The sequence below is a fragment of the Poecilia reticulata genome, linkage group LG23 (genome assembly GCF_000633615.1).
Source record: "Poecilia reticulata strain Guanapo linkage group LG23, Guppy_female_1.0+MT, whole genome shotgun sequence".
NCBI classification, from domain to species: domain Eukaryota; kingdom Metazoa; phylum Chordata; class Actinopteri; order Cyprinodontiformes; family Poeciliidae; genus Poecilia; species Poecilia reticulata.
The window spans coordinates 6458574-6473306 of record NC_024353.1 but is presented as its reverse complement, the minus strand read 5'-3'; the positions used below and the strand labels follow the sequence as shown (position 1 = coordinate 6473306).

Below are 14733 nucleotides of genomic sequence, written 5' to 3'. Positions count from 1 at the left end.
CAGCTGGAACCTTAAAAGAGCCAAACGGAGCTGGCTGTTGCTGCTGCAGCTGCAGCTGGGGGGAGAGTCACAGAGGAAGGGGGCTGCTGCTGCTTATGCTGCTGCAGCTGTTGCTGCAGCTGCTGCTGCAGCTGGGGGGAGAGTCACAGAGGAAGTGGGCTGCTGCTGCAGCTGCTGCTGCTGCTGGGGGTAGAGTCACAGAGGAAGGGGGCTGCTGCTGATGCTGCTGCTGATGCTGCTGCTGCAGCTGCTGGGGATGATGAGGTAGATCTGTTTGACCAATCAGCTCCATTCAACTCTGGTCTCCTCATAAAGCGTCTCGTCCATCATGAAGTCCGATCCGTCCTCGTTGACCACGATTCTCCTCGTTAGGGAAACGGATTCAGTCACAAGGAAAAGTGTGACGTGTGACATGGTGGAATCCTCCCAACACGTTCCCAACGTTTAGCTGGACGGTTAACTGTCCCAAAGGTTATCGCGATGCACAATAATATTGTTGTTTTGAAACTATTTTCTGGCGATGTAACGGCGATGGCATGTTAACACATTCTCAAAGATCGATAAACTTTAAATTCCAACAAACATTTAATACTGGAACTGGAAGACATTTTAAATATCTAAACAATATATAAAATGGAAGAAAAGGGCTAGATGAGACCAAAACACCAGACTAAAACTTTTATCATCTAGAAAAGAAAAACAATTATTGGTCTTATTTAGTTTTATCTGGTGATTAATTAATTTATTGTTTATTTACAGTTTTCTCTCACCTCTTGTATTATTACTTTTTGTCACATCAGAGTTGAAATCATTAAACTTCAGCGTTTTGTTGGCTTCTGTTGCTGCAGAGTTGATCTTTGCTGCATTATCAGGTTGAAAGTTTCTGGATGTGATGCTGTAAATGTCGCAGCAGATCCACAGTGGGCCGTCGGGCTGGACTGCTGCTGCTCTGCAGAGGTCATGCAGAGGTCATGCACACCACGCATCGCCAGCACGATGCGTCCCACCGAGTCCATCTGGACGGAGCTGCTGGTCACCTGGCTTTAAACTCATCAGGCTCATTCATGACAAGCAGCTAATCCAGCATGAGGAAACTTAACTAAGCAGTAAAAACACCTCTGATTGGTTAATTCCAGGCTTTGATTTCATGAGCTGTGGCTCAGACATTAAATGTCACGACTAGCAGAGTGAGGACGAGTTTAAACCGGATTACTAGTCGGCTAATGAACCGAAGCACAAGTTTATTAAAGACCAACATTTTGGTGAGTTTATTTTTTTACTGATTTATGTAGAATTACATTTTTAAAAATGTGAGGTGTTTTTGTCCAAGTCAACTTTTACCTTCATTATTTTGGTTTTTATTTTTAATTAAACGGTTAAGAGAAGAAACCTTGATGGTAATAAAGTGTCAGCAGCTTTTGGGTCAATTTTCTTCTTTTCAGTTGATAAAACATTAAATAATTATTGACCTAAACAAACTACTTTTTGTTTAGCTTCGTCTTATTTCAAGTGTAACTGGAAACTAGACCAAAAGTACTTGGTAAGATTTTGTGTTTTTACAGTGAAGACACTTTATGAAAGAATAGAGTAAAAAGTCAAAATGGCAGCAAATGATGTCAAATTGGAGAGTAGTAGGAGAAACGCTGAGTTATTCATGATCTTGTTTTTCTGTAGCGGTGACAAAACACCGTCGGACATCCTCACAGGGTTTTGTTGGTTCTGTTTGCTCAGGTTTTCTGTAAGATGTTTCTCCCTGCTGGGGTCAAAGGTCACGGTCAGGTCGACAGAATGAAACCTGTTTGGATGTAGATGTGATGCAGAAAACCACTGAGCTGCAGATGGAGGAGCTGCTCTGTGTTTTTCCTCTGTGTTTGTCGGAAAAAGGCAAAACGTTTTTATTGTGGAGATGATTGCTGCTGGACCCGGCGGCGGCGGCCATGTTGACACAGACCTCCGTCTCTAACAGAGGAGGTCAGAGAGGCGACTGGATGAAAGCAGAAGAGATAAAATAAGGAAAAAAGGTGAAATCTGGCAGACGGAGTGTGAAGTTCTGTAATTTCCAGTAAAGGTCTGAGTTTTATTAAAGAAACTTCGGGTCGAGTCGCTGTGGGTTTGTGTTGATGGATTTTTCTCATCGGAGTCGCAGGAAAATGTTTTTACTGCTGCTGACATTAATAAAGTCCAGAGCGGTGGAACCAACCGGAGGCTCGTTTGGATCGGAACCGCTCCGCTGCTGCAGCTGAATCTGTAGATTCTGGAGAACGTCCTGGAACCGTTTCAGTCCAGGACGAGTCGGACCTTCTGGCGCTGATGTTCTGTCTCCCTGTCCAGGTACCTGGCAGTGACCCAGTTCAGCCCCATCCACGCCCGGAAGGCCTTCCCCTGCTTCGACGAGCCCGTCTACAAGGCCACCTTCTCGCTGAGCCTCCGCCACGACCCGCAGTACACGTCTCTGTCCAACATGCCGGTGGACAGCAGCTGGCCGGACGAGGACGGCTGGGTGACCAACCGCTTCGCCCGGACGCCCCGCATGTCCACCTACTACCTGGCCTGGGCCGTCTGCAACTTCACCTACAGGGAGACGCAGACCAGCGGCGGCGTGGCGGTGAGTCTCAGCCTGTTCTGGGAGCGCCGTTCATTCGTTCGTTTGTTTGTTTGTTTGTTTGTTTGTTTGTTTGTTTGTTTGTTTGTTTGTTTGTTTGTTTGTTTGTTGGAAGTGGAGTAAATGTCTGATGAAAGTGGCTGGAGAACGACTCCAGCCTGTTTTCTCTCGCATCCATCAGTCCGGATCTCTGGGGTTGGAACGGGAGATGAGAGCTGCAGTCATTACCATCACACAATAATTGACATAATTAAGCTCTGATTGGGGGAATAATGGCGTCATATCAGCAGCCGGCAGGAGAAAACAAGCGAGGACGAGTGAGTGACGGTGCAGATTCAGCTCTTTAAAGCTTTTAGATGTTGGATTTGGGCTTCAGAAACGAACATCTCTGGAATTTAATTTAAATAACGCCGAGTGTTTAAGTAGCAAATCATCGTAAATAATCTCAGATGTGTTTATTTTTCAACTTGTTTCGACTGAATATTTTTCATGTCTAAGTCACAAAAAGGAAAAACCACCAAGCTTGTCCAGTGTGAGCTGATTGGTGCGGACAGCATCTGTTTGTACAGCAGCAGCGTAAAATGAAACTTATGTCGTTTTTCCATCATTTCAGCTAAAAGTTTGTACAAAATAAACTTTAAAGTGACAAAGCTCAACTCCCCCTGCAAATTTAGAAAAATGACACTAAAGTGGGTGGAGCCAATGTAGTTGGGGGCGTGGCCAAGTAACTCATTAGCTCTTCCATATGGTGCGTTCACTGGTTGGTAAAATGTGAGACTTTTTAGTTCCCTGAAGGCTGATGATCATAACGTGAACTTCTGATGTAAATGATGAAAGCCGTGTGAATATTTCTGATCGGTGGTTTTGATGTTGGGATGAAATGAGACGTTGAAACGACGGATTATCAGCTGCAGCCACTTTACCTGCAGATATCAGTGGATCGTCTGCAGACGAGCCAATAAAACCAGCAGCTGCTCGTTATCTGAAGACGGTAATTAAGATGTGAACCGGCGATAATCTCCTGATCTCCTCGCTGCTGCTCCGGCTTCATTAGGCTGCTGGGACTCCATCCACCTTCACTCCTGTTGTTATTTTAAAGGTGACCAAAATGGATTCCTCCTCCTTTCTCAGGTGAATGTAGAGCAGAATCTTAAAAACGCTGCATCAGCGTCCAGCTGGGAGCCGCAGGAATAAACCAGGCGACGAACCTGTCTGTCCTCATAACAAGACATTTTTCTCATGTTGTAAATGAAATAATCTGCCAATGAAACTAGTATTTTTCAGCAAAATTAATGGATTATTTACTCAAAACAAGCTCCAAGCTTGTGGAAAAGTTACTTAGTTTTGTCTTATCTGAAGTAAAGTGAGAAATTTGCACTTGAAACCAGACAGAAATACTTGGTAGGATTTAGTGTTTTTGCAGTCGGAGCTTTAAGTCGACTGTTTGAGCCGATAGAGGATTTTGTATTAAATCAACAAACGATGCAACAGTCAGCTCCGAAACGAAGCTGCAGAAAATTCCCATCAACTATTGGGATATTTTAGGTAAATAATAACGGGAGCAGCGTCAGACGGGATCTGATCCCAGATAAGCTGAACTTTGGTCTCGGTTTGTTTTTGTTTCTGCTCTGGTTTTTATCGCCTCTGATGTGATTCTGATTTGAAAGTCAAATCGTTCCGCCGTCGCTGCTTCCACCTGATTTTCTCCTCATCCGTTTCCAAACGCTCCGAACTCAAACATGCACGTCGAGGCGTCGGACTTCCAACACAAGGACACAAAGCAGGCGCGACCTTGTTCGCCCCATCATCTCTATCAGTGTAATTACAGCTCATCCATCTCGTCTGCCAGGAACTCAAGGACGACGCTCCGACACGCGCAGCCTTTGTCTCCTTGTTACAGAATTATAATTTAGGAGGAATTTGGCTTTAATGGCGCCTCGTATCTGGGTCGTTTATAACCATCAGCAGCCTCCAGCGCTCTGAGACGGAGGAAATCGCCAACAGATCCATCTTTATTTTTGCCCTTTTTCTATTTTTATACCAAACTGGGGGAACGTCGGCTGATGGGAAAACATGCTTCCCAAACGACCCCCGTGTTTCCAGTGGAGATCTGCGGGTTGAGGGCAGAGCATCCAGGAACCCCGGCCTCTTTGTTCCTGCGGTGTCTGGCTGCGCTGCGGGCCCAACACGCCTCTGAAGACACCAAAACATCCTCTGGGAGTTTGTTCAGCGCTCCGCTAGCTTCCCTTCCCATTTTCGCTTTTTACCCCTTTTAAGCCTGAGGCTGTTTTTGTTTTTTGTTTTTTTTTGACATTTTCCACTTGAGAGAGAAAAAACACATCCCTCCATTCAGTCGGTAACGGCTCCATAACGGTGAGGCCAAAACGAACAACCGCGGCCTGAAAGACACTCCAGGGAATCTGAAACACAATCCTGTCGGCCCGGAAAAAATCCAACACACGACATGAAAACTGAAACCGACTCCGACTGAAGAGAAAATATCAGCCAAAAACGCTCACAGGCTGCCGGCTGATTGATTTATTCGCTTACTAAAGGTTACTAACACTGTTAGTCTTCTGGAAACCCGGCAGATGACGACGGTGTGGAACTGCAGTACATGAAAACAGCATTTTACAGCAAACCTGTATGGCATCACCAAACAATAATTGAGAGAGAAAAACCACTTTCCTCCACAGATCCTTTTCCCTTTGTGTCGATCCACAGATGATTGGCTGATTTTTATATTTTTTCCACATCCACAGTAAGCATGCTCTCTGTTATTTAAAACCTTTTGGCTGAAAAACCTTGGATATTTGAATCTGGAACAAGAACACAACACAGGACATTCCATCGCTGTGTTTGTGAGCATAAAGTGTTTCCATTTCATCCGTCCATTTTCTTCCCCTTATCCCGGGTCGGGTCGCAGGGGCAGCAGCTTCAGAAGGGAGGCCCAGACTTCCCTCCCCAGCCACTTCTTCCAGCTCCTCCAGGAACCCCAAGGCGTTTCCAGGCCATAGAGAGACATCGTCCCTCCAGSKKKYCYKGGKYSTCCCCTCCTCCCGGTGGGACCTGAACTCCTCACCAGGGAGGCGTCCAGGAGGCATCCTGACCAGATGCCCGAGCCTCAACTGGCTCCTCTCGACGTGGAGGAGCAGCGGCTCTACTCTGAGTCCCTCCTGGATGACCGAGCTTCTCTCTCTAAGGGAGAGCCCAGCCACCCTGCGGAGGAGGAAACCCATTTCGGCCGCTTGTACCCGTGATAAAGTGTTTCAGTTAAGAAAATGCATCGTATGTGGGTATTTAGGTTGTTTTATAAGTGAAATCAGGAATTCCTTCTGCAGGATACCAGCTGCATTTCTTTCTTTGTGTCTGCTGGAAATGACTAATTTAATGTCTTTCATCCACAAATGTAGCATTAGCTTACAGTGAGTTTGAGAATGTTAGATTTTCAAACGTCGTCTTTTAAACATTTATTTCTAATGACTTCCTCTTCCTACCTGGACGAATGGACATATAAATGGTAGAAACCTTCATGTGAGCAGAGTTTTGGATCATTTAGAAGGACGCCGTCATCAGCCGAGACCTGATGAACTCGTTTTAAACGCTGCAGCAGTGAGAACGTTTCCGCTTGATGTTGAGCAGCACATCAGATCTCATTCTTCACACAGAGAACTGCGAACACGTCGAACGGTTCGCCAGTCAAAACGATCAAAAAGCTCCGATTATCCAGCAGAGTGTTGAGAGAACGGATTCTCTCAGCCTCTTCCTGCTGCTTGCCTGTGATAATCCGTGAAGACATGGTCCCGTCAGCAGGACGCAAGGCCTGATGGGAGATTAGCAGGAAGCCGGGTTCCATTTAAAAACCCAGGATGTGTTCATTTTGTCAGGAGCTGAAAAGCATCCAGAAAGCAGCAGATGCAGATTGTTGTGTCTACAAACATCTGCTGGATGGGCTCTGTGTGTCTCGTATTAAGATCGCTGTTTTGGCCCGGAGGCAGCCGGGACGCTGCTGTCTGTTTGCGGAGCGGCTTCATCTGACAGGAACGTTAATCCTGCCATGCCTCCTCTTCCTCCTGCGACGCTCTGAGAGGAGGACAAATAAAACGTCAGCCGTCCCCATCCTGACCAATCAAACGGCTCTGTCTGTCACAAACGTTTCTCCGTCTGTCCGGCGTTAATAAACGCTCCAGTCGGCGCGTCGCGCTCAGAAACACTCAGCCTGGTTTTAATACGAGGCTCTGAGGGACGTCAGGCTCAAAACAGGCCAGCAGTAAATCAGTTAATCACGTGATAAAAGGAAACAAAGTCAATAACTTCCATTTACACGATTTATTGTTGGTCTCTTTTTTCCTCTTTCTACCAAAAACCAGATGATTAAAGTCTTCAGTCTGCTGTTTTCGTCTCGACTAGACTTTTTATTAAGTGTTTACAGATATTTCATAATCTCTTTTATTTGTTGTTTTATTTATTGTTGCGTATTTAAAATGTCTTCCAGTTCCAGTGTTAAATGTTCACTAGAATTTAAAGTTTATTGATCTTTATAATGTGTTCCTGCATTAATATACCATTGGAAATGGTATCAAAACAACAATATTATCGTTTATTGCAATAACATCTGGGACAATTTATCATCCAGTAAAATGTATTATCATGATTTTCATTCAGAAACCAACTTTGTCTTTTCCCAGGAATACAGTCTTTATTAAATTGACTTTTTGATTAGTTTTTAGAATGTTTGTTAGTTTTTTTTAGTTAAATATTTCATTTTTAGTGGTTATAGTAGTAATTTTAGTTTTTTTATACTTGGGTGAATTTTTAGAAATTGAATTACTATAAATATGTTTACATTGACTGGGTGATAAATACTCAACAGATATTATTTTCAAAAAACGTATTAAGTTATTGTTGACCAACCAAATACAAAAACAAAGGATATTATATCTGTAATTATGTTTTAGTTGGTTTTATAAAACCACAAGTTAATAGTTTCCCCCCATTTATTACTGCATTTATTTATTTCAGTTAAAGGAAATGTTTTCTCAGTTTCAGTTTTTATTTTTAGTTAATTTACAGCTAGCTGCTTAGCTCACATGCTAGGTAGCTAGCTCCAGTGCTAAAGCTAGCTAGCTGCTTTATGATAAGTATCTTTGCCACTGGCTCACTTCTGCTACCAACCCATAAAATGCATTTATTTCAGTTTCCTTTTGTAGATTTATTTTGTGATAACGGTTTTAAATTTCTTTCACAAAGGTCTCAAATTGGAGTTGGTGAAAGTATTTCTTATTGTGAAGGACTTGGCTGAATGTAGGGATGGACGACGCGGCTGAAAACCTTATCTCAATATATAAGCGCTTTATTATTGATTCGTTTTTTTTTTTAAATATCTAAAATATTACCAAACTTTTCCCGTTTTATCCAGTTTTCACGTCACGCTGCTGTTTTTTATTTTATTTTTCAGCATTTATGAGGCAAAACCCTAAACTGCTGCTGACAGTTACTGAACAGGTTGTTGCTAAGCAACCGAAGTTTGGGGGGACTTGAAACTGCTTCTTATGCAACAGTTTGTTGCTAGGCAACCAGAGAGTGATTGAGTTAGCTGATTCCACCAACTTAGCATAGCTAGCTGTTAGGGGTTGAGCAGCTAAACCCTTTAACCTACATTTCCCAGAATGCTGTGCAGTTCAATTAATATTCTATATATTGAATATCAAATATTCAATCAGTTGTAATATCTATTGATATTGATCATGTATATCATCGTCCAGCCCCGTCTGAATCCTGTGCAGTTTGTGTTTTTATTGCTACTAAATAGACTCTGTCGGCGATGAGCTGCAGTAATTTGAACTCTGAGGTCAAAGGTTAAACCGGATCTCCTGTGAGGTGACTGAAGCTCCTCTACACACCTGAACCGTTGTGCAAACAAGCTAACGAGACGGAAAACGATGATGGCGCTCTCGGCACATGTAGGCTGGTAATAACGTCTTTATGGTGAGAATAAAACTTGATCAGGCAGCAACAGGAATCGTTTCCATCTGCGGCGCAGCGACTCAGGCTGGGACTCTTCCAGCTTTCATCATCAGCTCTCCGTTGTTCTCCAACAGCTGCTTGTCTGCTTCCTTTATTGTGACGCGTCTCAGTGAGAATCGCTGTTCCTGTAATGAGGAGCTTCTCCTTCGGCGAGGATTAGAGAATCCAAACAAACGGAGGAGTGACCCGCTGCGCTGGCCTTGCTTCGCTAAACCCCGTTTAGCATTTGGCTCATTATTCCCACCAGCCAGCTGCGTGTTTATCAGCTGATCGCCATGGCAACATCGTTTTAACATTTTCGTCCAGGTTCAAACCTGAATCATGTTGGTGCTCTGCTGGAAAATACATGAAACCTGCAACACTGGAGGGAAAAACCTGATAAGTCGGGTTTATGGAATATGTCGACGTAAAGCGGAACATAATTATGAATTATTTAATTTGAAGAGTTTTAAAAATAAAACTGGATTTGTGCTGTGCGTTTGTAATTGAATCTTTTATGTTTTTGAAAACAGCCAAAGGTCAGATTGGATGGAGAACATCAGATTCTCAGTTGGTTTGACATCTAGACTTTGACTAGGCCGTTCCAGTGTCGCTTTTTTTGATTAATCTGATCTGAATCTCATCCGTCTGACTCGGTTTAGTTGCTACAGAAATATTTTAACCTCGTCTTCCTCTGTTTTGTATGGAAGCCCATTTCTGCCATAAAAGAAAAAAAATTAAAGCCCAAAATTTTAAGATTATAATTTAATTAGTCATAATGTTGACATTTAAATAACAATTATGTAATATAAAATTGTAATTTTGAGATTCAAAGTCACATGAGATTTAAAATCGCAGTTTAAGATAAAAAGTCAGGCTGTTTCTCTAAGGTGGTTTGATTCTGTGGAAGACGCATCATGATCACATTATGACTTATATTTTATATTAATGGTCCCTTTGTAAATGCAGGTTTTCTGTCTGTTCAAAAGTGTTACATTTTTTCTGTTTCTAGTGTCTTTGATTTATTGATTTTCAGTTTTATTTTTAAAAACCATGAGGGTTTATTAATCGGTAGATTAATAAATATCCTCCCCTTTATTGACTTATTCCCCTGAGTTCCCATAAAATCCCATAATGACAGAAAATGTCACATTAACATTCAGTAATGACAATAAAGGTCACATTAATGGACCATAAACTGCAGGTAAGGTCAGTATTTAATATAAAAACTGCTGCTTCTGTTGCTTTAATCAGACATTAAGGAGATTTTATCATAGTGAAAAATATTTTTAATGATTCAGAGTTTCATGTTTAAACCTTAAAAGTATGAAAAAAAATCCAACATTATCACCGTAAATGGCATTAATTAAACAGGAGTGGTTTGTATTAATTATTTACTTTGGATCTCATAACTTTGTCATAATTAAACATTGTCAGATCGTTCAGCTGCTGATGCTAACAACGTAGCGACGCTCGTTAAGTAGCTACCCCTGCAGACTAGTGGTCGCCTTCCTGTCCAAACAGCTGTCCGTCGGGAATGTCCCGGATCATCGGAATAAAGACGCTTCATTGGGTTTTAGTGTCAGTTGCCTGGAACACTACTTCCTGTCGGTGATGAACAAAATGGAAAATTAAGATAGAAAACATCTCCTAGATGCTCACTGTGAACAGTTTGCAGAACACAGTCATACAGAAACACAATGTTTCTGTTTTAAATGACAGAAACTGAGTTACAGTCGAACATAAAGTTATAAACCACATAAACTTTTGCCTTTTAAGATGAAAAGATCCAGTTATCTGTAAAAGTGTTCAACCCAGAACTCCTTGAGCTTCAGTTTTAGATTCACCTGATTCAAATTCTGCAACAAATTGTCATTTAAGCAGCTTTTTCTATCAATTACTAATCAGTTAATCTGAAAGATAATCACCAGATTAGCCTTACTGAAATGACAAATCGAGCAGAAAGAGCTGAACTTCTCTGATGTTATAAATATTTTTTAGCTGCATTTCCTACAAACGAAGAAGCGTTCACTAAAGGAATGCTGCTGTTGCATTTTATGATTTTAAAAATGGAATCTAATCGTTTATTTGCATCTTTGACTTTATTCTTAACGTAAAACCGGCTTTTTAAAACATCTGATTAGTCGATTATTAAAATACCAGCCTTTCATCTGTCAATAAAAACGAACTGTAGTCTTGGTGAAACGTCCGTTTTGTCTGTTGGTTGGACTGAAACCATCCAGAACTTTTCTGGTTCTGCTCCCTCTGAAGTGGACACAGACGTTTCGTCTTGATTTGTCTTCCTGGGGTGGCGACCCGTGCGGCGCCGCCCGCCCGCTGTCCTGTCGTCTGATTGGACCTATCTGTGGCGCGGCGGTGACGGGTCATCGGCGCCGCTGGTTCCGTTGGCCGTCTGAGGCCCGTTGATCCCGGAGTCAAGGACCAGAACCGGCCGAGGCGCCGTCAGCATCGCTACCAGTTGTTAAACCATCCATCAAATTACCGTGGCAACCGAGCGTCCATCACCCCATCCATCATCCAAGGGCAACAGACGGAGCGCCGGGAGGGAAGTCACGGACGAGCAAAGAGATAACGAGAGAGAGAGAGGATCCGCCGTCTGATTGGAGGAGAGAATCCTGACTGATGCTTCAGACTTTTCAAACGCCAAGCGAGTGAATCCGACTTTAACTGTGACGCTGGCGCCATAAGTTATAGAGAGCAGCTTCTGATTGGTCCACAGCTCCGGTTCTCCTCAGAAACCCGGACGGTTCTGGATCCTTCGCTTCACAATCCGCCGTGTCGATTTGGAGAAGTTCAAGGTGCAGTTTGAGAGTTTTGTCAACTTGGCCAGTTGCCACAGAAACCGTTTGGGTGTCCAGGAGGGAGCGTGAAGGTTTTCCTTTCTCTGCTGCTGAGAGGAGCTTGTTGCTGTGCAGGAGGTCGGGTCCATTTTCTAAAAAACAAACAGAACCGAGCTTTTACCGACCGTTTTTCATGTGTCTGTTTGCACATGAGGCAGGAAGAGCAGCTTCCTGCTTCTGTCCTCACTTCAAATTAGACAAAATTGGTGGAAAAAGTTTGTATTGCAAAAATGTTTTATTTGTGCCGCTATCATTTTAAAAATAAAAGTTTCCAGAGGTCACTCTGCCTGTCCACATTTACAAAATCAAATTAAATATGATGGCAATCAATTGTCCTGGCTTGGATTATAGATCCACCCTTTTCACTTCCATCGCCGATATCTTAGTATGAGATTAAATTTCTGTCAAAATTAATGAACTGTGATTAATAGATTAAAAGCACCACTTTCTTTTAATTAAAGGGGCAGTATCATATAAAATCAACTTTTTTGATATTTAAACTGTTTTGTGTTTTTCTCTCATTATTCATTAATTTTTTTAATGCATGTTTAAGAAATCCTTTAATCTCCATGGCAACCAGACTACTGTGCAAATGCGTGGGTGGGCCTAGCCCCGCCTTCAAGCTGTAGCTCCTCCCCGCTCAGCTCCTTCAGACTAGCCAGCAGCAAATAGCAAACACCTGGTGGAACTTGAGCTCGTTATTGGAGCTGCTGCTCAGGGGTAAAAACGTAGTTAAAGGGTTAATAGAGGAGCCATGTTGTGATGACTTCCTGGAGGCGGAGCTTCAGGAAGAGCAGGAGTTTTTAAAGAGAGAGGCGCAATTTCAAGGCATTAAAATTGTTCAATTCTTTTACAGTCATATGATACAAACAGCATTTATGACACCTGAAGGTAACATTGACACTTGATTGTTCTGTAAAACACGCAAGGCCTTCATTTTAGATACCCGAATTTAAGAGTTTTTAGTTTTTTCCGGATGAGCGGACGCCGTGTTTCAGTCGGGAAGCTCCTCCTCACAGCTGACGGATGTGACTGACGAGTCTTCCTGCTGCTCACCTGGATATAATTTAAAGTTTCAGCTCCAGCAGAGCTGCGTGTTTTCGTCTCTCTGGCGGAATCCACGAAGAAGCGGCTGCCTGTCTCCACCGCCGCTTCAGTTTCAGCGAATTTCAGCCTGAAGGGAGCAAAACTCTGAAGCCTGCTGGAAAATGCGACGCATTTGGGATCTCAGCGGGGAGAACACGACCGCGGGCATTTAAGGAATCCTCAGGAGACTCTTCTGAATTCAGCAGCTCCCCGGCGGCCGGCCCACATTTCAATAAATCCTCTCACTCTGAGCCGATATTCAGTCAGCTGGCTGCAGCCGGATGAGGAGACGGGAGCTGCATTTTTATTCAACAATCACCCCAGAGCTGGAGCCAACCGGGCCGGGACTCTGGTTCTGTTGCACCTCTGTGCTTCATGTTTATTCTTTTAATGAAAACCTAAAATATTCAGCAAATCTGTGAGTCATGAGTGAAAATATGGCGACTGTATAACCAGAGATTCATACCATTCATATTTTACGTTCCACACTTCTGTTTTATTTTGTTTTCATTGGGATATTTTGGGATTTATCAACAAAAGTAGAGGAAAGTTAAGTGGAAGAAGATATTTCATTGTTTTAAAAAAACAGGATTGCTTGATTTAAACAGAAAAACAACTTGAAATTTAAAATATATTTCCTTTAATCCAATGCAACTGCATCGAAAAAAATTATCTGCTTATGGACTGTTGTCGAGAATTTGCCTCAAACCACTTCAGGCCTCATTCCGGTCGAGATGGAGCGTTTATCCAACTAAAACCTGTCAGTGCATGTTGCAAAAGTACATTACAAGCTTCTCATCTCTCCCCTGATTGGACAAAAACACTAAATTCAGACCAAATCAGTAATTTCCCCAAAATGAAGGAGTTTGTGGAGGATAATTTTAATTCTGTAAAAATGTTATGAATCCATTTCCGTAGCAGAATCCGTCACAGGCTGCAGAAGAAGCTGATGGGGTTTGTAGTTTTGTCTCGGCTCAGAAATGCAAATTTCTCATAAAATAATTCAGCCTAAAACGCAGCAAACATGTTTTCAGTAAAATCATAACTTACCTCACCTGATGCATAAGTAAAGTCTAAAGCAACGTTACTAGAGACGACGACGCATAAAAGCTCATTCTGCTGCTCCGTACTGACGGTTTGTGCTAAATTAGTATTTGAGCCGTGAAGCAGCCGGGGAGATTTTTACTGTTGGCATAAACTCTGCGTTGGTTACATGATGCTCTCTGACCCTTGAAAGCGCCTCCACACACAGACACTTGGAGTGGTCATAAAAGTGCTGAATCGATTTCTCCCAGCATAAATCCAGTGGAATGGCCTTTTTGTGTCGGGGTTTGATCCATCTCATCCCGCCGCATTCATAGCGTCTAGACCGGCCCTTTAATTTAATTTCTCTTTCTGTCCGTGCGTGCGTGCGGGGAGCCGACAGGAAGCCGTCTGGCTCGCCTGCTAATAAACATGCTGGAGCGCGCCTTCGGTGCGTGAGAGAGGGAATCATCGGACGCTGCGAGCAGAATACAGACGAGACTCTGAAACTGACGGCCTTCAGTTGAACTGATTTACTGAAAAACAATCAGCTCAGTTCTGGGCTCTACACCGAACCACCAGGGGTTCCCAGATTTTAGCATGAAACCTACCTCCGGATTATTTGCTGAAAATTCACCTTTTCCCTTGGTGTCTGTAGAGCAGATCTGAAATATTTAAAGAAAATGCAGTTTGGGAGGATGGAGAATGTATGCCGAGTCCCAGTTACCACGAAGTTGAAAAGTTAGAATTTCAACATTCAGTCAGAAGTTTAACAACCAATATAAATAAATAAACTGACTAACATGTTGACTAGCTGTAAAAATAAACAAATCTTCTTTCAAATGGGTCAGAAAGTGCAATTAGTAATCCTAAATGTCATGTAAAATAAGTAATAAAGCATAGAATCAGACCGAATAGATCTGCCCTCTGTCACCGATACCTGATCTAGATTTTGTTCAGTATCAGGACTGATGCAGATATTGGTATTGGATTCGTTTGTTCAATATCAGGACCGCTACAGATATTGGTATCGGATTTGTTTGTTCAATATCAGGACCACTACAGATATTGATATCGGATTGGTTTGTTCAATATCAGGACTGATGCAGATATTGATATCGGATTGGTTTGTTCAATATCAGGACTGATGCAGAT

At 42.7% G+C, this 14733-nt stretch overlaps 1 protein-coding gene across 2 annotated transcripts in view; it reads left to right on the top strand.

The window, feature by feature from the left end:
* Positions 1-14733, top strand: part of LOC103459315 (thyrotropin-releasing hormone-degrading ectoenzyme) — a 159000-nt gene that overhangs the window by 23935 nt on the left and 120332 nt on the right. For both annotated transcript variants that reach the window (XM_008400786.2, XM_017302844.1), the window contains exon 3: positions 2332-2605. In XM_008400786.2, coding sequence (XP_008399008.1) covers positions 2332-2605 — 274 coding nt within the window. The remainder of the gene's footprint in view (positions 1-2331; positions 2606-14733) is intronic.